Source organism: Eurosta solidaginis, chromosome 4 (assembly GCF_040869045.1).
Source record: "Eurosta solidaginis isolate ZX-2024a chromosome 4, ASM4086904v1, whole genome shotgun sequence".
Taxonomy (NCBI): Eukaryota; Metazoa; Arthropoda; class Insecta; order Diptera; family Tephritidae; genus Eurosta; species Eurosta solidaginis.
In genome coordinates this window covers 233789240-233809497 of record NC_090322.1, presented here as the reverse complement: position 1 = coordinate 233809497, position 20258 = coordinate 233789240, and the positions used below count along the sequence as shown (strand labels likewise).

The 20258-nt window shown below is 36.3% G+C and overlaps 1 protein-coding gene across 3 annotated transcripts in view; it reads left to right on the top strand.

Moving 5' to 3' along the window:
• Nucleotides 1-20020, top strand: part of Ypel (Yippee-like) — a 94891-nt gene extending 74871 nt beyond the window's left edge. For 2 of the 3 annotated variants that reach the window (XM_067785035.1, XM_067785036.1), the window contains exons 2-3: nucleotides 7401-8423; nucleotides 11613-20020. In XM_067785035.1, coding sequence (XP_067641136.1) covers nucleotides 11739-12083 — 345 coding nt within the window. In that variant the 5' untranslated portion in view covers nucleotides 7401-8423; nucleotides 11613-11738 and the 3' untranslated portion in view covers nucleotides 12084-20020. Of the gene's footprint in view, nucleotides 1-7400; nucleotides 8424-8498; nucleotides 8562-11612 lie in introns of all 3 variants that reach the window. The other variant, XM_067785037.1, reaches the window with a different exon arrangement.
• Nucleotides 20021-20258: the final 238 nt, after the last annotated feature.

Below are 20258 nucleotides of genomic sequence, written 5' to 3'. Positions count from 1 at the left end.
AAAACCCCGGATCTTTCCGAAATGGCAAAAACGTTTATTTCCTTAAATACATACAAACAAAACCTGGTAAAAGTCTAGTTGAGGGGTCGACTGCTAATACGCTACCAAAAATATCGAGAGAGGTGTCAAACGATGCGTCTTGAATCAGTGTTAATAATCTGAAGGCGGAAAATAAAAGTTTTAACTCGTTCAAAAGATATTAACGAAAAACCGAAAAATGACCCGCAGGTCCCTCCGAAACGGGGGGGTGGGATTAATAGTATTTTTGCGCAGAACACCTGCCCTATGGCCGCACTTATAAAAAATTTCCCTGGGTGGGTCCAACACCGGTTTGGAGACCAAAACTATATCCGCGCAAAACACTTCTGTTCACAATTTTCTTTTGTGGGTACAACAACATTACAACAACCACATGAAAATCGCCAACTTCAACTGCAAATATCTCCGAACAGAGATACAATTTTTCTTTTCCGCCTTCGGATTATTGTTGTCGAGGTCAATACGCGTCTTTTGACACCTCTCTCGATATTTTTGGTAGCGTATTAGCAGTCGACCCTTTAACTAGACTTTTACCCAAAACCTTTCCTAAATATTTTTTTAAATAGAAAAATCAAGCCTTTTAAAGTCAGAACACCGGCGTATGCCGGCGTGCCGCCCACGCCGCCGCCGCCAAAGTGATCGGCGTAAACCTCTAGAGTAGGTACGAGTACCTGTAACCGCATGCCGAGAATCACACCCGTAAGGTATACCCATTGCCCATCGCTCCACTTTTTACCCAGTAAAACTGTTTATGCAATAATCACTGCTGGATCCTACTTTATTTAAAAGTATCGCGACAAAATTATAGATTCAATCCAAACAATATAGAAAAATGATGTAAGATTGGAATTAATGGAGTATTCATGAAAACTCATTTATCATATAAAAATGTAGCCACAATAATTTTGGTGTTTGCCTTCTGTTTTAAATCTATATCAGCTGCATTATTATAAAAACAAACAAAAACAATTATACACACATGCGCCCATCAAGTATGAAAATGTATATAAAAAAAAAAAAATAAACAATTGATTAATTTATAAGTAGCCTTTGTGCTGACTTTGTCTCACCATTCCTGTTGCTGGATATCTGCCTTCTTTGTTCCGTGTACGTATGTATGTGAGCCTTTATAATCGAATAATTACAATATACCATATACAAATGTATATATAAAAGTACATAAATTACAATACCGGCAAAGTGAAAAGCGTTCAAGAATATATACATAAATATGGTTTCAGAATTTATTTGTACGCGATTCATTGAATACCATGTACTGAAACCAACAAGTTACAAGGTAACTCACAACTGGTATAAAACCAGAAGCAACTAGAGAGTCAACTGCCTAGAGGTGTTATTTACTGTTTTAATATTTTTCAGCTGCAAGGGGATTTCAGAATTAAAAAAAAATAAATATGTAATATCTTTAATCTTTTCTGATAATTATTAGAACTTCCCAAATACATTTTTTGAATTACATTTTTCTGTTCCCAAACTCATTGGCCATTTTTTGATCTTCATTTGTTGGAACACATTTCAGTCATCTCTTGTCAAATTTGGTTTCGATTCAATACGGCTCGGCGTTATGCCATATTCAGTGCAATTTTTTGTCTTGAAGTAACCTGAAATAATCACAAAAACAACCTGGGTCCATATAGTGTTTTGCGATCACGGATCAAAAACCATTTTCACTCAAACGATAGATATGAAACGGTCAGCCCTTTGTTTTAATAATGACATACAGCTATGGATGTTATAAGTGTGATTTATCCCCATATCGCATATATTATTACTGCGATTCACTAATTTAGAGCTATTGTGATTTAAAAACTAGTTTTCGATCACGGATCGTAACAAACGAGACGGGCAGTAATCCCGCAATGAAATGGGCTTGAAGTATACATGAATTTATCCCACAGATATCCAAGTTAATCTAAAAGTAGCATCGGCGTTACGAAATATTGGGAATGGTACCAAAGTCCCAATTTAATTCCAAAACAGTACGAAATTATTCCTAATTTATCAGTGGCGCTATGAGAACAACACCTACCTTGGCACTGAATGTCATGCTGAATATACATCCAGTAGATATTGCGGGAAAGGCAGCCGCGGCCCGGTCGTTGGTCAGGCTTCGTGATATGGGTTATATGCTTTCTGATTTCGGACACTCTAGCCTTCTTACTAGTTTCGACTTTATCCCGGACAGGACGGACTATTGCATGCCGGTGGCCGCTCCCTATACAACCTTCACCCCAGTCATTCCCCCGAGGGAGGAGTGGAGAAGAGGAATTATCTGGGGCATGGGACCGGTTAACTTGTTCACGGATGGGTCGAAGTTGGACGGAAAGGTTGGCGGGGGGGGGGGGGGGGGTCTTTTGTCAAGAGCTAAATGTAAGCCGCAAGTTTAAGTTGGCTGATCACTGCAGTGTATTCCAAGCGGAAGTTGCTGCGATTAAGGATGCGGTGGATGAAATGCTATCCAGCGCTACTACGGTTAGGGAATTTAACATCTACTCTGATAGCCAAGCGGCTATAAAGGCCTTGAGCTCAACTACAGTGCGATCGAGGGTGGTCTGGGAGTGCCTGACCACACTTGCGATTGCATCGAATTATTTTACAATTAATATTATCTGGGTCCCGGGCCATAGTGATATTCCGGGTAACTGTCAAGCGGATCTCTTAGCCCGAATCGGTACAACTGAACCGGATGAAGATGGCTGTAGGGATTTCGGGATTCCGCTAGCCACCTGTGGATTGCTCTTCCATAGCTGGGCCTCGAGTCAGCTCAGCAAACGTTGGGCGGACACTACGTCTTGTAGGATATCAAGATCTTTCTGGCCGAAAGTGGATGGCAGGAGGTCTGCTGAAATAATTGGGTTCACTAAGGCTCACCTATCAATGGTCATTGGGGTTTTGACAGGGCACTGTCCCATGGGTATCCATGCGGTACGTCTCAATATATTGGAAACTCCATCCTGCTGCAGCTGTATGGAGGATGATGAGGTGGAATCACCAAATCACTTTATGCTTGACTGCCCAGCTTTTGCCAGAACTAGGCGAAAGTATTTTGGTCGTGACTCACTTGGATCTCCCGAGGAGCTATCCAAGGTTGAGATCGGGATCATTCGGAACTTTATCGTTGCTACCCAACGATTCTCTAAGTAGTTATATCTACGTCACCGTTAGTTTAGTTTATTATATGTGGTATCACAACGGACCGTCATGTTGTCCAAGTGAGCTTCCTCTCATCAGGGAAGCTACCACCCAACCTGACCTGACCTGACCTATTCCTAATTTATCTCTAACTATTCCGCTGAGGGTACTGACATCATTTCCAAAACAAACAAATACTGAAGAATGATATTTGAAAATAAACAAAATCTGGTGAAGCCTCTACATTTTCTTAATTTCAGAAATAAAATGTTATAAGTGTGGAAGCGTAAAAAGCTGGACGTTTGTTTTTTTTACAAAATTTCCCATACATATAGCTTACGGTCCAGAAGAACCTACTGTCTTTTTTTTTTTGAAAAGGGAAATTGCTCCAAGTCCACTGGTAAATGTTCCTTTCTAATAAACCGTTTTTGTCGCTCTATCGAAAGACGGACGAAATTTTGCACACAAAATGATAAATTTATAATAATCTTGCCAGATGAAATTGCTTTATGTTTTTGAAAAGGGAGCAATGCCACGTTCCCAGAAAAAACAGTTGCAATCTGGGGCGGCGATAGAAAAAAGTCATGAACTATATACGGGCTATATTTTTTATTAAAGGTGATTTTCTCCCCATGGGAACATTTTTTCAAATTAATTTTAATCGTTATAACTTTCGTCATGACCAAAACTATGAAGCCTTTGATGATATACATAAATCGAGGTCTAGCAAGAATTTTTTAATTGGTATAAATCTGGGTATTTTTAAACTAGACCAATAATATTTCGTGTATGGGTCATATATCCCTGCAATCAAAAGCCAAAGTAGTCAGCAAACATTCTAGTTCATTGACTAGAATTTTGTGGGGTTATTCATACTAGTTGGTGTATGGGTAGTTATTTGACTAGAACTTTGTGGCGTTCATCATACTAGTCAGTTTTAGAATGGTTCTTTGACTATGATTTTGTGGTGTTATTCATAGTAGTTAGTATTTGAATAATTTATTCGACTAGAATTTCGTCTGTCGGACTCGAGGAAATGCGCGAGTGCCAGTTGGCAATCCATACTTCAATTGACAATGCTAGATATCGTCCAAATCAACGGGCACATAAACACAAGCATGACGAGTCGACCCTCACCGTTGCCTCAACAGAGGTTAAAGAAGATATCGAAAACGCCAAGCCTTCCATATCAATAGTCCCAGACGGATAACCTATGCCGATGTCAAAACACCTTGGCCATGAGGGCATCAGCAGCCTACCACATTTTTTTTACTTGGCGTTAAGAATAACGGAGAATGGCAAGGATAAAACCACTACCAAAGACCGGAAACCCAGCCAGTACCTAACGATATTATGCCTATGGTCAGTAATGAACACATTTGAAGCCGTTACGATTCTCTCAATTAAATGAAATTCTTCGGTTATCCAGCCATCAGCATGACTTTCGTAAAGTGCGTATCACTACCACCGTTCTGAACTCCATTAACACTAATCATAGGACGGTGCTAGTGCAGCTTGGCCTGTTTTGACGTTAGATAGATAGATAATTTATTGAAGATTGCACTGCGGCCATTGGTCTATTGTGCCCTCACCTCCTTCACAGCACATCATCCAAGCCGACTTCCTTGATGAACCCTAGCCGTTCTCTTGGCTTGAGGGATTTAATGTGGGAATGTTCTGGCCATGGTGAGCCCATAAACTTAGCCCTGTGTCTTGAGATTGCGTCACAGGATATGGTCCGCCGGCTCCGCTGATCAATCACAAAATCGGCATGTGTTATTCCGTTACTTTTTTGGTTTTATATATAAAAATACGTACATTTTATCAAAATTTTTTCCAAAGTATAATGTATTGAAGTGACACTTCCCAAACCCAAAAAATATTTTTTTTTTTCAAAAAACTGTTGTAAAAATCAATGGCGCGATATCGGTTGATAAATCGACCCAGTATAATATACATACTTTTTATATATATGAAATATAATGAATAAAATGAATTTGAGGTAATTTATCAATTTTTCAACCCAACTAGGACTAGTGTATTAAGTAGTAGGATGCTGATGCAAATATGGAATAGTAAGTCAACTGGTATTACAATGATGCACAGACTGAATAGTATGCCAACTGGTATGTTGATGTTGAATACACTAACTAGTATTACAGTTGGTATGATATTGATGTAACTAGTATGCCATCTGGTATAATGCTGGCGCAAAGGCTGACTAGTATGTTAATTGGTATGAGCCTGGTGAGTATGTTGACTAGTATGGCATCTGGTACAATGTTGATGTATATAATGACTAGTTTGTCAATTGGTATGATGCTGATGCAGAGACGGGCAATTGATATTTCGTAGGACATCGCCATGTTAAAAATACCAGTTGCTAATATGAAAAAATTACAGAACTCATACTAGTTGGAATTTTTGGCAAACTAGTATTCATCTAGTATACATCTAGTTGGTTTGACTGCAGGGTAGTTTTTTAACTTTTGGGTTATTTTCAAGAAAGTTAAGAAATCATTTAGGAACTATTTCCGATTCATTGCGCAATCATTTTCGAATACAATAATAAAACCCGTTTCAGAATCATTTCGGATTTATTTTTCAGGTCATTTGGTCTATGTTATTATTTTGGATACTTTTGGAGCTATTTTGGAAATCATTTCGAAAGCAGGGCTATCTTGGATCATTTCGTGGTTATTTCTGAATAAAGTTGAAGTTGTTTTGAGATAATTTGGGACTATTTTAGAATTAAGTTCGAGCTGTTTCGGAAATATTTCGGGACACAATTTTTTTTTTTAAATAGAACTATCTTTATAAAAAAGACTATCTACCGCTCTTTTGGGTATTGTTAAACGGTTTTATTTAGCTTGACTTGACTGACACCCAACGCTTTTATTTAATTGTCTGATCAACGCCCTAGATTGATGAGGAGTGTGATGCTAGTACCCAGGACCTACCTAATTATTTTCTAGCTTTTAGTATTATTATTACTTCATGCAAGTATTGTTTTCAATAAAACCGTTTAATACTATGTTCAAACAGAAAAATAAATTGAGGCAATTTCAATTTAAATTGAGTGGTGTTCATACAACTCAATTTAGCTTACACAATAGTAATTTGATAGCCGGTTGGCTCATCTCTACAGCAACAACATACCTTTGTTCAGAATGTCAAAATGTGCGTGTTGGAATTAGGCGAATGGAATGGAATGAAAGCATAAAACTTTTAAGTTTTTGTGTGTTGTAAGAAAATGTGTTCAATGTTTTGGTTTCATTTTGAGTTTGCCATCCTCTTTTGACAATTCCTACTCCAGTGAAATTAAAAAAATTATATCAGCTGATGAGATGAGCCAACCATGTAGTTGAGCCATGCGCAACTGACGTTTAAATCTACTCAATAAACACACTTTACAATGTTGCATTTGCAGTTTCAAACAATTTATTACGCAATTTTTTTTAAATTGGCAATTTAATATTACAATTTATTATATGACAAATTGCGTAATAAATTGCCCAAATAGTATAAATTGCCAATTTGGTGTGTGTTTGAACCTAGTATAACTAACAATTTTTTTTTTAGCTATTTTATTTTTGGTATAGTTCCGGATTGTTTACGCAATCATTTTGGCACTATTTCAGAACAGTTTCTGCGACTGTTTTCGGGATAATTTTTACATTTCGTGGCCGGAACTACATATATCCGAATCGTTCCGGGATTGTTGTTGGGACTGTTTCAGGATAATTCGGGACTATTTCGGGATATTTTGGGAATTGTTTTGGCAATAGCATTCCCGATGGTTTTCAGCACTGTTTCGAAACAATCTCAGTATACTTTCGGAATAACTTTGTGGATAGTTTCAGGACCTTTTTGGGAATGTTGGTCTTAACGGGATGCTTTCTAATGCTTCGGGATCATTTTCAGCTTACTCTCGGATTATTTTAAGGAAAATTTCAGAAACTTTTAGGAACCATTGCGGGATAACTTCGAAACTATACTGGGATCATTTTTTACTACTCAAACAAGTCTAACTGGTGTAAACTACAGTTAAGTTAAACAAAGTTTGCAAAGGGCTTACAACCCTTATTTAAATGCAACGCATACAGCATTTAATTTTATTAGTTTGTTTTAGTTAGACGATTAATTGTATTTATTTTATTTTCATATAATACATTTATGAGTAATCGTTTTTCTTATTTGCGTTGCAGGAAATTTAATATATTACCAGCATATAAAAAAACTGGCAAAACAAACAGAGATCTCACCACAATATCGGTTCATATATAGACTAAAGAAAAAGCAAAAATCAAATCAAATACGTAATTTAAAATATTTATATTTAATATTGTCAGTGTCTGGGTGACAAAGTCAATCTGATAGCGCTGAGGTCCACAGACAGACAATTAGGCGATAACGTTTCAGCGTCAGCGCAAAAAAAAAAAACGACAACAGACAACAAAGCCTTTGCGGGAGGTGTGCCACCCAACACTGCCTATTATCGGTGCTGTTTGTACTACAGCTCTACGACGTATTATTTTTAGGTCTGTTGGTGTGTAGAAACACAGCGTGAGGAAAGTGGAGCAAATAAACAAAAACATTTATCAGAGCGTAGATATATTAGACCGCAGGGTATTGCGCTTCAACTTACATACATACATACATATATAAAAACTCTACAATAAAAGCAGCAATCATTAAACAAATATCAACCAAAAAGAGCTGGAACCAGCACAACAACACAACAGACAAACCCATAGACCGAGCGAAGTAAACACAGCCGATTTGAAAATATAAAAAAATCAAACAAATAACATACACAAAGTGTAGAAGAAACAAAATAAAAATAAAGTAGAAGAAAACCATCTTAAATAGCAAACCATCATAGCGCACAAAACGCCTAACAAAATTAAGACCAAAATAAGCGATCGCTCTGTAAATGCCATTGGAGTTGTTTTTAAACTGTCGAGCTGTGGTGAGCTGCAAGTTGGCTAAAGTAAATGCTCGCGTTGAAATAGTTGTTGTGGTCGTTGCTTTGCCTCACTAGTGTTGCTCTCTAATTCTTGCAAGTAGTGTGCGGTTGGTTGGAGTTTGGCCCTGTGTGGCATATGCATCCATAGACTCTCAAGCATAGAGCTAAAAAGCGATCTTGTTTTTGAAAAAAAACAAAAAGAAAAAGAAAAAAAAACAAAAAAGACAAAGGCAAACGAACGTGTGTGTGATTTCTTTTGTTGGTAAGTTAAAAAATGATTTGTTTAACAGATGAGCGAGCGTAATTGTTGTTTATTCTTACTTTTCATACCCAACAGCAGTGGAACGTGGGCTAATTTGCTTGAATTATCGATATACTTCAAGATTCCGTTTATTTAGAGGTAAATACCCCAGATGAGCTCGAAAAATGCAATCTAAACGTCGCTGCAGTGGGATAGCTTTTTTACTGCTTAAAAGTTACCGCATATCGGGAGAGAAACTTAAATGAAACGTTCTATAGTGTAAAATAATTAAACAAGGAACGAAATAATATTTTGATGGGATTATAAATCGACTGCTGAGTGAAATATCATCCCATCTCGGCTGCCGTTTTAAAACGCCCTATATCAAAAAACTTTTGAACTATTTGAGAAATCGGTTTGAAGAATGCCCCGTTTCAGAATGTATTGAGTTTATGCGGGGGGTTTATGGGGCGTTTTTGAAATATAGCGTTATTCTACCGAATTCATCACTCTATCTCGGCTGCCGTTTCGAAAACGCCCTATTTCAGAATTTGTTTCAAAAACGCGCTGCTTCAGCAATCGGTTAAATCTCAGAATTTTTTTCATAAACGCATCAGCTAATGTCCAAATGTATTGAATGTGAGCTCAAATAGGGCATTTTTGAAATAAATTCTAAAATAAATGTTTTCTGAAATAGGATGATATTCGATTCAGTAGGTCTCTAAATTACAAATTCCAAATTTTAATTTTTTTTCACAGTCGTTTATTTTTTTTAACTTGGGAAAACTATTATATAAAATTTCAAAATTGGAAAAAATGTGAATCTTCCACAGGAGCGACCTCTAAATTTGAGTTTGTCGATCCCATTTCAGGCCACGCTTCATTTTGTCCTGTAAATAAACGGGGAACCGTCTGTGCTCAAACTGCACCAAAGCATACAGTTTGTTTATGCATGATCTTGCTCAATAGGTCAAGGGCTCAGAGGAGTAGAATAGGAAACATTGCTTTGTTAGGGCTGGCTTGCAGTTTTACTTGTGGTTTTACTATTCATTAATATTTTGCATAACACAACTAGTTTCGTAATTAAGGTGACATGTAGACCTTAGCATGTTTTTTGCAAGCATAAATTGTGGTACTGCCCTTACTTTCTGTTCCTCCTTTCTGATTCTTAGATATTTTTAAAGTGTTTGTCCTGCACGGTTATCCCTCCTTGCTAAGGACAAGTCCAATTTGGCAGCAGATATCATAATACCCCGCCTTGCGGCTTGTCCTTTTTTAACTAATCAAGCAACTGATTCATCTTGTTAAGGCCAGGTGTTCTTTAATACATCAAGGCTTTGTTGAAAACTTCAGAAGACTCCAGCGTAGTGCCTATCAAATTGCTTTTGTGGTGCGAGTTAATTCTTGAGAAGAACAGCTTTTCATCTATGCTTGATTTAATATACACATCTGGTAGTCTTAGAAAAGGTTTTGAACAGAAATGTTGTTAATATAGTAGGACTGTTGGTGTATATTTGACAGATATTCCCGTCTCTTTCAGGAAAACCACACAATCAGTTCTGTATGAGTGCAGAACATGATTCAAAGATTATCTTGAGCCATGCCACTATCGTTCTTGCCTACATTGCTACCATATTCCATACCATATGGAGCTGGTAATTTATCATGGAGAAAGTTTCCTCTTAGTTTCGGTCTTAGTATTAGTTCCCAACTTTGGCACCACCAGTTCCGTCCGTTCATCCGTTCTCCCTCTTTGTCAGTTCCTGGGCTACTTTTCCCTTGTGTAGGGTATTTTTCATAATAAACGTTTCATCACAAAAGTTTTCCTTTTTAATTGCTTGTGGGTTTTCAACATATCACTATATTTATTCATCCGAGCACTCCCCGCCTTCTACGACTTCTTCCAGCTTAAAACTATCCCTCATCTGCTTGCGAAGAGTACCTAGCTCTGTTGATCAATCATGGTAGCTTTGTTTTGCTTCTGCGTATGCATCTTATAAAGCCTCGGCCACGATGTTAATGCACTGCTACAACTCTTCAACGGTCGCCACATTCTTAAGTTGGCTCAGTTTACTGTACGCAAATGTCTAAAATTTGGTCATTCCGTTTCTCTCGAATTCCTAAAGGCCTTACTCTCCTCTGCACTCTTAAGGAGGGTTTTTGGACTAATACATGAATGATATTTAGAGGATTACCAGTCATATCTTGATACATATTATATATAGATCACAATGTGGTATCAAATTCAGTACTAAATGTTTGATCACAATTCAAAGAAACAATACTGATGTTGGCTATTTTGTGTCGCCCCCTATCCATACATTGTGCTGCACAAATGCATCTGCGCTTTCGTTCCTGCATCTTTTAAACTCTCCTTGTGATGTCTTCGAATTTTGAGCAATACGTTGCCAGGATAAGCGCCTGCGTCTTTCTTTGATCAATGGCCACCACCGCTAGGTCCTCTGTACTGTAATAGGCATACATATATATATATGAGAATAGCAGTTTTATTTTAGCAATTGCAGCTTTTACCCTGTATTTAGGTTTTGCGTGGTAGACATCGAATTAATATGCCCTGAGCCAGAAATCTTTAATAGGCTAGCAGCCTTGGATCCTAGATTAGCACCACGTCAAACGAACCTTCTTCCCCTGCTTCGAACGGGCTATGAATATCGTCCTTTAAGCTTATCTCTATAAAATATTTTTCCAAACTCTGAACATATTCTCGGCCTCATTGCTAACTTGGAGGATTGGTCGAGTTACGAAAAGTATATTTTAGTCCAGCCAGGCACGGTATACTCACGTCCACACTAGGGATTCTAGTCGTTAGATATTCTTGTCATCACCTCTCTATCCGTCACCTCTATTCATGCGATAATGCCTTGTCTCCTATCTTCTACTCCCTTCAGCCATTCTATGTTAACTGGATTATTACACGGAGTCCGTTTAACTTCGTTGTACCATCCCAGCTCCATCTACACATCTTCACCTTAGGGTGGATATTAGTTCCTGGGTATTGCTGTGGTCAAACAGGTTCACGTTCGGGCAATGCTTCGTCACCTCGCTCAGCTCGCAAATTAATTCAGTTTTTTGAGTAGAACCAAGTTTCGTTAGGGCTTTATCCTACTCTCACTCTTTTGCTCTCTATCGCTACTAATTTGAAGACCAACTTTAATATACTAATACTAATTTTTTTCTCTTCTAACACAGCTAAGGACGAGACCATATCAATAGGGACGTTTAACGAGATCAACAAGAAATCAATAAAAAAATCAAACAATCGATCTTATTGAGAGGAAGGTGCACCTGATTCGCGCAATACAAACAAAAAAAAAAATGGTGAAAACATTTCAGGCTTATTTACCGTCCACAAATCGGACATATTCATGTGTTCATTGCCGTGCGCATTTGGCTTCACACGATGAGCTTATCTCCAAATCATTTCAGGGTAGTCAAGGACCCGCGTATCTATTTAATTCTGTAGTTAATGTAGCATGCGGTAGTACAGAAGAGCGAGTGTTACTTACAGGCCTACACGCTGTGGCCGATATTTATTGCGAATGTTGTAAAACGCCATTGGGTTGGAAGTACGAGCATGCATACGAATCAAGTCAAAAATATAAAGAGGGAAAATATATAATTGAGTTAGCGCATATGATCAAAGAAAATGGCTGGGATTGAACGATATGAGAAGGAGCAGAGAGAAAACAAGATCAGCTAAGAGGGAGTTGGTTGTATTGATGTGATCATGCACGCGATAAATAAGAAGTGTATGATGATAAAATAAATGTAGTCGGAAAGATGTTGGACGAAGTTGAAGGTTGAAGCTTAGGCAGAGCAGTAGTGAGTGGTGTAATGGCGATGAGAGGGCGCATACTAATATACTGACAACTGTAAAAAAAACAATGATGTTAGTGAAGAGATGAGGAAGTAAAGAAAATGGTGATCATGATGTTTGGCAACGGTGTATGGAATGGTGTTGAATTTTGAGTTGGCGAATGCAGTTGAAATCATGACTGAAATTGATTAGAAAAGAACTTTTGTATCGTTGTAGTGATGTATGTATTTGATTTATTGCTAATATGGATACTGAAAGAGAGAATAAGTTGTTGTGTTTTGGTATGCGCTCAATTATTTATTAACATGAAAAAAAAACGAAAAAAGAGCAGAGCTGATAAGATGAAGTAATTTTTAATTCAAACGAAATAATGCTTTAAAAATAAATTTAAAATCAAGTATGAGTTTAAGACGCAATTTTGTTAAAAAAAGCGCTTTCTTTTAAGCATTAAGTACATAAAGTAATTTAGCTAATTTACGAAAAAAAACAACACACACACTTGCGCATAAACCGCAAATATCCTCACTTTAATGTAACACACATACGCATACATACATGTACACAATTTCTTCTCTTTACTCTGCCAAAAAAGCGTGCCTACATTGATGTTTTTCAAACCAAATCCAAAATACCTACAAAAGCCCTCTCGCACGCGCAGTCAAAAATTTAATTATAAATATTTACTGTTAAAAGCAAAAAAAAAAAGTAACGAAAACAAAAGCTAAAACGGAAACAAGCCACTGCGTGCAAAAAATTTTCAAAATTAGAACTTTTATATGCATTTGGTTATATTTAGCGCAGTGCTGGTTGCGCTACACAAACACAATTTTGTATCAAAAGGGACAACTTTTGATTCAGCGCGCAAAAAAATTACCTCAATTTGAAGGCGTGCGTCGAAACGTTGAGCACAGGTAGCTGAAAGTGCCTGGAAACAATCGATGTTGTTGCTACTGCCACTGCCATTTCTTCTCTTCACTTTTTTTCAATCGACCTTGGAATTTATTGAATTTCTTTTTATTTCGCGCACTTTGTAAGCTGTGCATGCAACTACACCAAAAAAAAAAAAAAAAATTGAAAACGAAAGTTGTAAGGCGTTTATGCAGCAACACATTTTCTAACATATCAAGGTCGAGGTACAATTGAATTTCAATATATGGTAATTACATGCAAGGATGTATACGTGATACTGGAGCAAGTGGAATTTACTATTTGGCTTTTAACTGAAGTTCGAAATATTCTCAAATCAAGTAATCTGTGTTTCTACTTCTAAGCTTTGAAAATCAATTATTAATAATTATTATTTATGTAAAATTCATACAGTCACTATTATTTACAGTTGTAATACCACAAGTAACGTTCTTGTAATACACCAAAATATCATGTAATCATGTATGTTAGCTTATGTACATAATCGATACAGAATTTGTATGTTAAGTTACATATAGTCCCACACAGTTGAAATGAGATGGTCTTTTTTTTTTTTTTTTTTGTTTGAAATATTATTTAAGTTAAATTACTGGGACCTTGTTATGTAATGCGATTCGAAAGAAATTTGTTTCGGAATTTGAAATGTATGTGATTCGAAAGCCTGCAAAATAAGAAGCTTTGTGCTACTGTGTTAGACGTAACTATTCACAGCTCTTTGAGTTGTTCTTGGATGGATACATTTGTTTCGGTTTTTGTCCACTTCATTCCGAACTAAGCTGATGGCGGCCGCTTTGGTGTAGTGGTAGCGTGCTCGCCTACCTAACAGAGGTTCCTGGATTAAAGGTCAGGGAAAAGTTACATTAAAATCTTTAGATAAACGCTCTTCAATCAGAACAAAAAATTCTAAGGCCGTCTCTTGGCAGTGTTTTGATAAACAATCCAAATGTACTTCTGCATGAAAAGTTTTTGAGCGGAAATTTATCTTTAGTGCAGATACCGTTCTTAGTGGGATCAGAACAAGTAAGTCCCGCTAAAGAAGCGCGGTCAAAATCTCAGAGGTACATGCCGCCTTGTGTCTGTTTTATTCTGCGAGATAATTTCCACGGTCCGCCAATGTGCTTCTAATTTTAGGCATAACTACTATTTCAAGTTTTAAAATTTGCGATCAGCGTACGAGCTAGAAAAGTTTGCATGATTGAAAACATTGATCGGATCACAGCATCATCTATTGGCAACTCATTGATTGTATGCTTTAAACTAATTCGATTCATTTGATTTGATCTACGAATTTCAAAAGTTGGTTTGCTACCCACACTTTTTGTTATTTCGACAACTCCCTACAGGGGCGGATCGTGACATTGTGGGGTCCTGGGCTAATGTTACTCGGGGGGCCCTGTTTTCTATGGTGATGCAGTATATAGTTGTCAGAAAAAAATCAGCTTATTAAAAACATTTATTTATCAAAACAAATATGACAATAAAGAATATAAAATTACAAATCAACCTTTCTGCATTCTCGTGCAGCGAATTCCTTTATTTGCTCATCAACTGCTAAATCCTTTGTTAGATCACAATTTATAGAAAGGAGAGATAAATGATTAAGTCGATCGTTCGATATTGTTATCCTATACTTATTTTCAATATATGACATCCTGGAGAAAGAGCGCTCCGCTTCGCAGCTGGTGATGGGCAACGTCAAACAAAATTTTTTAAATGGTGTAACAATTAGGAAATACACCAACAAGTTACTTTTCATAAGTCAGCTTATAAATTTCACTGCAAGATGTGTAGTAGTCTGATTTAGATTGTAGTTTTTTTAATTGAATGCATTCATTTACTAAGTTTTCATCTACGTCATCTGAATAATATTTTACAATATTGCGTACACTTTCCAGATCCACGCTTTCCTGGTTTTTATTCTGGAAATCCATTAAAAAATTAAATTTTTTGCTGGTTGTCTCATAGACTTGACTAGTTTCATTTAAATCCATAATTAGCTTATCCAATGCAACGTTTAGCGTGTCTCTTTTAAATTTTTCTGCGCCGCACACTGAGACTTCAGCTGTAGACTTATCGCCAAATTTTGAAGTAATTTGTCTCTTGTAAACGTCGCTGTAATTTGCTTCCACACTAGTACTTAATTTTTTAGCTTTCTCTTCGTACTCTTTTAGCTTCTGATATGAATGCTGTCGTACGTTGTATACGAACTCTTTCAACAAAACAATTTATTGCCTTCGTAAATATTTAAGCCTGGGCTCTGTATTTTTTTATTTACTACATGAAATCTCTCCAAAATTTCTACCCAAAATGTGATCAAAATTGCAAATGAGAGTTTCGACAGTTTATTAAATAACCTTCGTGCCTCTTTTCTGAAATCAGCTTTCTCGTCTTCATTTTCATTTCATTTGGCTTAAACTTTTTAACGTAAATTTTAGTTGCATTTCACGATGTAACAATTCCCACCTATGGGTTGAAGATGAAAAGAAAACATATATTTTTTGCACCACTCGAAAAAATTTACAATTTCGGTTGCAACTTTAACACATTCTTCACCAACTAGGTTAAGGGAATGTGCAGCACATGGTACACAATCCGCACTTTTATTTTTTTGTTTAATTAATGCTGGGACACCTTTGTACTGACCCGACATATTGGCTGCGTTGTCATAAGACTGTCCCCTACAATTATCCAGTATCAGCCCATTTTTTTCTAAAAAGTCTTGTAGAATATTAAATAAGTGTAAACCAGTATGACTACTAATTTTGATGAACGAGACACATCTTTCGTACACATTTCCCTGAAAACATTATCGTAATACAGTAGCAAGTTGGTCATTGTGAGACAGATCTGGAGTTAAATCCATCACGATTGAATAATACTTTGTATCGTCGTTATTTATTTCATTTATAATTTGTTTCACTATCTGTTTGCCCATAATATCAATAACTTCCTCATATACTGTTTTTTATAAGTACGATATTGTCGATTTCGGTCGCAGCTCTCGTTGTTCAATATGTTCCCGAATGAATGGGTCAGACTCTGCCAATAGATCCAGAGCTCCCATGAAATTACGTGGTGAACCAAATACTTCTTTGGAACCTCTAAAGAGTAAGCCTCTTATACTCAAAAATTTTATCACTGCAATAACCCGTTTCATGACATTATGATAGTACTCTGTTCCTTTCTTTGATTGATCCTGCAGCTGCTTATCTACAACAGACTTATTTTTTTTCGTGTCAGCCAAGCTAACATAGAAATTTTATGTTCATTAGAATTTTCGTGATTTTCTAAAGACGTTCATATGTGTTTCCAATCAGGAAATCCCGTTTAAACGGTTCTGGCCGTCTAGTGTTTGTAGTAGTAAAATAATGTGAGTGTGGTAGTAAAATATCAGTGCGTCTTGTAGGGCATTCGTCTTTTATTTTTATTGGTGGCTGGGGCCCTTACCATCTACGGGGCCCTGGGCTGATGCCCAAAAAGCCATTAGGTAAATCCGCCTATGACTCCCTACCTCTTAATTGGCAAACGTATTGAAATAATTCTTCAACAAGTCCCAATGAAGGGCTTTTTAAAGAGCCCCTATGCAGAGAATGTGGAAAACCGATTCGCCCATGTTCGGACACGACTTGCGAATCATGCCTGTATGGCTTTCAAATCGCTTTGGAGTGACCCAAATAAAAACTTAAGTAAACAAATATCCTTATTGTTCCAATAAAGATTAGGCTCAGAACTTTGTTTAACTTTTGATACATAACCGAATGCGTTACTGATATTCTTAAACATTTCGAATGACGTTTTTCATACATGGAAACTTTTTCTTGGCGCCGATATCGGAAACAAAAAACTACACGAACAGACTTGAAAAGTGAATTTTGAAATTTTCGGAAATAAAAAATAATTTCGGTGATATTTTTTATTTGTGACATATCGTACTTGTATAAACATTCTGTAATGTTGCTGTATTCTCACTTCTGTAAAACAATAAGGGAGCTCACCCTTTTATTTATTTTATACTGGAAATCAATCCAGGATCGTGAAAAACTTTGTGGTTTTTATATTTTTTTTGCAAGTTTCTACAAAGCAGTTAGCTCCCTTTATATATTTACATCAAAGCTAAGTAGTTAAAAAATTCCACATTGAGTTCAAATCTATTTTAATATGACGAGCTACATGATTATAACAAGAAACATACTTCAATACATACAAAAATCTATGAACACAAGAGCATTTTTTTTAATGAATGTAACATTTGCTTAATTAAGCACATTTGTTTGTTGCTTGATTGTATACGAATACACTTAAATGTACTAAATATGTAATTTTTAAACGTTGTATTTAGTAATAGATAAGCGAGAAAATTAGCAACATCTTATAATTAATGTTTGTATTTAAGTATGTATGTATTTGTAAGTGCATAATGTAATGACAGTTAAAATCGGTTTTGAAATTATCACTTAGAACGAACAATAACTGAAAACAAAAAAATGATAATTGTATACGTATGCCAAATAATGAAAATGCCTACTTATGGCTATCTTGGCTGGCAGTTCGAAAATTCTCTTTTCAGAATTTTTTTTGAAGAGAACTTTATCTCAGAAATTTTTCCAGAAACTTTCTATCTCACACTACGGTTGAGAAACGCGCTATCCTAGAACTATTTTCACATGCATTGCTTCTCGCCCAGTATAACTTATAGCGAGCACTCTGCCGTCAGCCTTAGCAATGTAATCTATTCTGAATCAAAATTCGAAAGTAGATTCTTAAAGCGAATCGATTCTTATTGCGTAGCTTAAAGTGCATCATTGGCCACCACCATTGGCGGCCACCGTGGTGTGATGGTAGCGTGCTTCGCCTACCACACCGTATGCCCTGGGTGCACAACCTGGGCTAAGCAACATCAAAATTTTAGAAATAAGGTTTTTCAATTAGAAGACATTTTTTCTAAGCGGAGTCGCCCCTCGGCAATGTTTGGCAAGCGCTCCGAGTGTATTTCTGCCATGAAAAGCTCTCAGTGAAAACTCATCTGCCTTGCAGATGCCGTCCGGAGTCGGCATAAAACATGTAGGTCCCGTCCGGCCAATTTGTAGGGAAAATCTTCGGAGGTTATCGCGCCTTATATTTATTTTTTTTAAAGTGCATCCTGCAATATATAAGTTCTAGTTTTGGTTGAGATGTGCCGTCATCTTCTAAAATAATTCTCAGATCGGGCGTTTTTGAAACAAATCTTGAAATAAATCATTTTCTAAACGGCATCCGGCTGGGTATTGGATCAAACCAACTTTTTTGAACATTGTTTGAAACATAAGCAAAAAGTTGTTGTTTTATTCTAAGACAAGTTTACGACATGTGTACGTATTGACTTTCGAAGTTTGAAACTGGAACTATATATCAACTGCGGCGTGGAATATAACCCTTTCTCGGCTTCAGTTTTGAAACCGCCCTATCTCAGAAATCGTTTGACAAACACCCTATCTGAGGCAAAATTAATATTTTGACATTAGCTGGGTCGTTTATGAAAAATAATCTGAGATAAGACGTTTTTAAAACAAATTCTGAAATAGGGAGCTATTCAAATCTTTCTGAAAGAGGGCGTTTTCGAAGCTGCCCCGAGATAGGATGATATTGGACTTAGCAGTCGATATACTATATTATATATGTATTTATGTTAGTTAAAAGAAGTATGAGCTTTTTACGTTCGAAATTGGAGACATTGTTTAAAAAAAATATTGGCATGCACCAAATTTATTTATGCATTATTCGAAGTTTACCTCCAAAAGAAATATACTCGTATGTAGATATGGGCTTTCAAAGTTCGAAAAAGAAAAAATATGGGCATGTAAAGAAGTTAATTCGCCATTTTTGGAAATTACCTTGCAAAACAGTCATTGTAAATATATTATTTTACTGTTTTAAAACAACCTAAATAAATATGGGTGTGCAAAAAAGTAGGTTAGTTGAATGGCCGGTCCATGAGGACCTCACATAGACTGAATGAGTCCGTAGTGTTATCAGAAGTTTGTTTTAACGACCAAACTGAAAAACCCTATCAAAAACCTGGACCTATGTTATAAAATAACTCCGTCCTCTTGGCAAAAAAGTAATTTATGTTTCCAAGTTCGGCTACAAAGCTAGGTATCGGCATTCGAAGTTCGAAATTGGAACTTTTTTTTCTTTATTCCAAGTTTATAAATATGAGGCCGAAAAAAATCGTAGACCTATATCTTTTTATATTTGCGAAGATCTGAATTCGAAATTGCAAAACACAGCTTATATTAAATTAAAATGTCCAATTTGGAGGCTAACTTCGAAAAACGGGTGAATCAATTTTTGGTTTATGCCTCAGTCTCTTAATAAAATTGGGATGATCCAATACCCACATAAAAATTGATTTCGCCCTTACTGTACTTGTTTGTATTGTTGCAGCCTGTTGCATAGATAAATGATTGTGTAAACGAAGGAAATCAAGTGCAATTCGAACGACCCTTAAAGAAGAGTAAGCAAACTTTGAACAGGCTGATAAATATGCTTGAGTTGAGTCTAAAACAAAAATATAATGGTAATAGCCGAACGAATTGTAACTAAATTTTATTTAGTACCTATACATAAACTTTTAAATTGTGGAAAAAATATAGAGAAGCAAAAACAAAAAAATAAGAACTGCCAAGAACGATTTCGCATCATAAGCGTCGTTAGTTCTCTTGTAATAATAACAACAATAACAAAATAAAATGATAATAAATTAAATTCTATTGTGTTATAATTGTAGTAGAAAAAACAGCAACAAAAACCACTGATAAAGTGCCGTTAAAGCCTTTATCAAGCAAATGCGCATATTACAAATTTTTTTTTTTTTTCTTATAAAAGAGCGCAAATATGGTTAGTAGTAGTAGTACTTGTTCTATTGATAGCGCTTAAATTGTATTGGAAATTTGTAAGCGCTGTAACGCGCGTTAATCGGCTGTAATATGGGCACGTGCAATCATTAAAATATATTAAAATGATTTAAATGGGAAAAATATTTTGTGTGTCTATTGTTGGTTTTTTTGCTTTTGAACAACATACATAAACGATGCAGTAAATAATTTTATTAA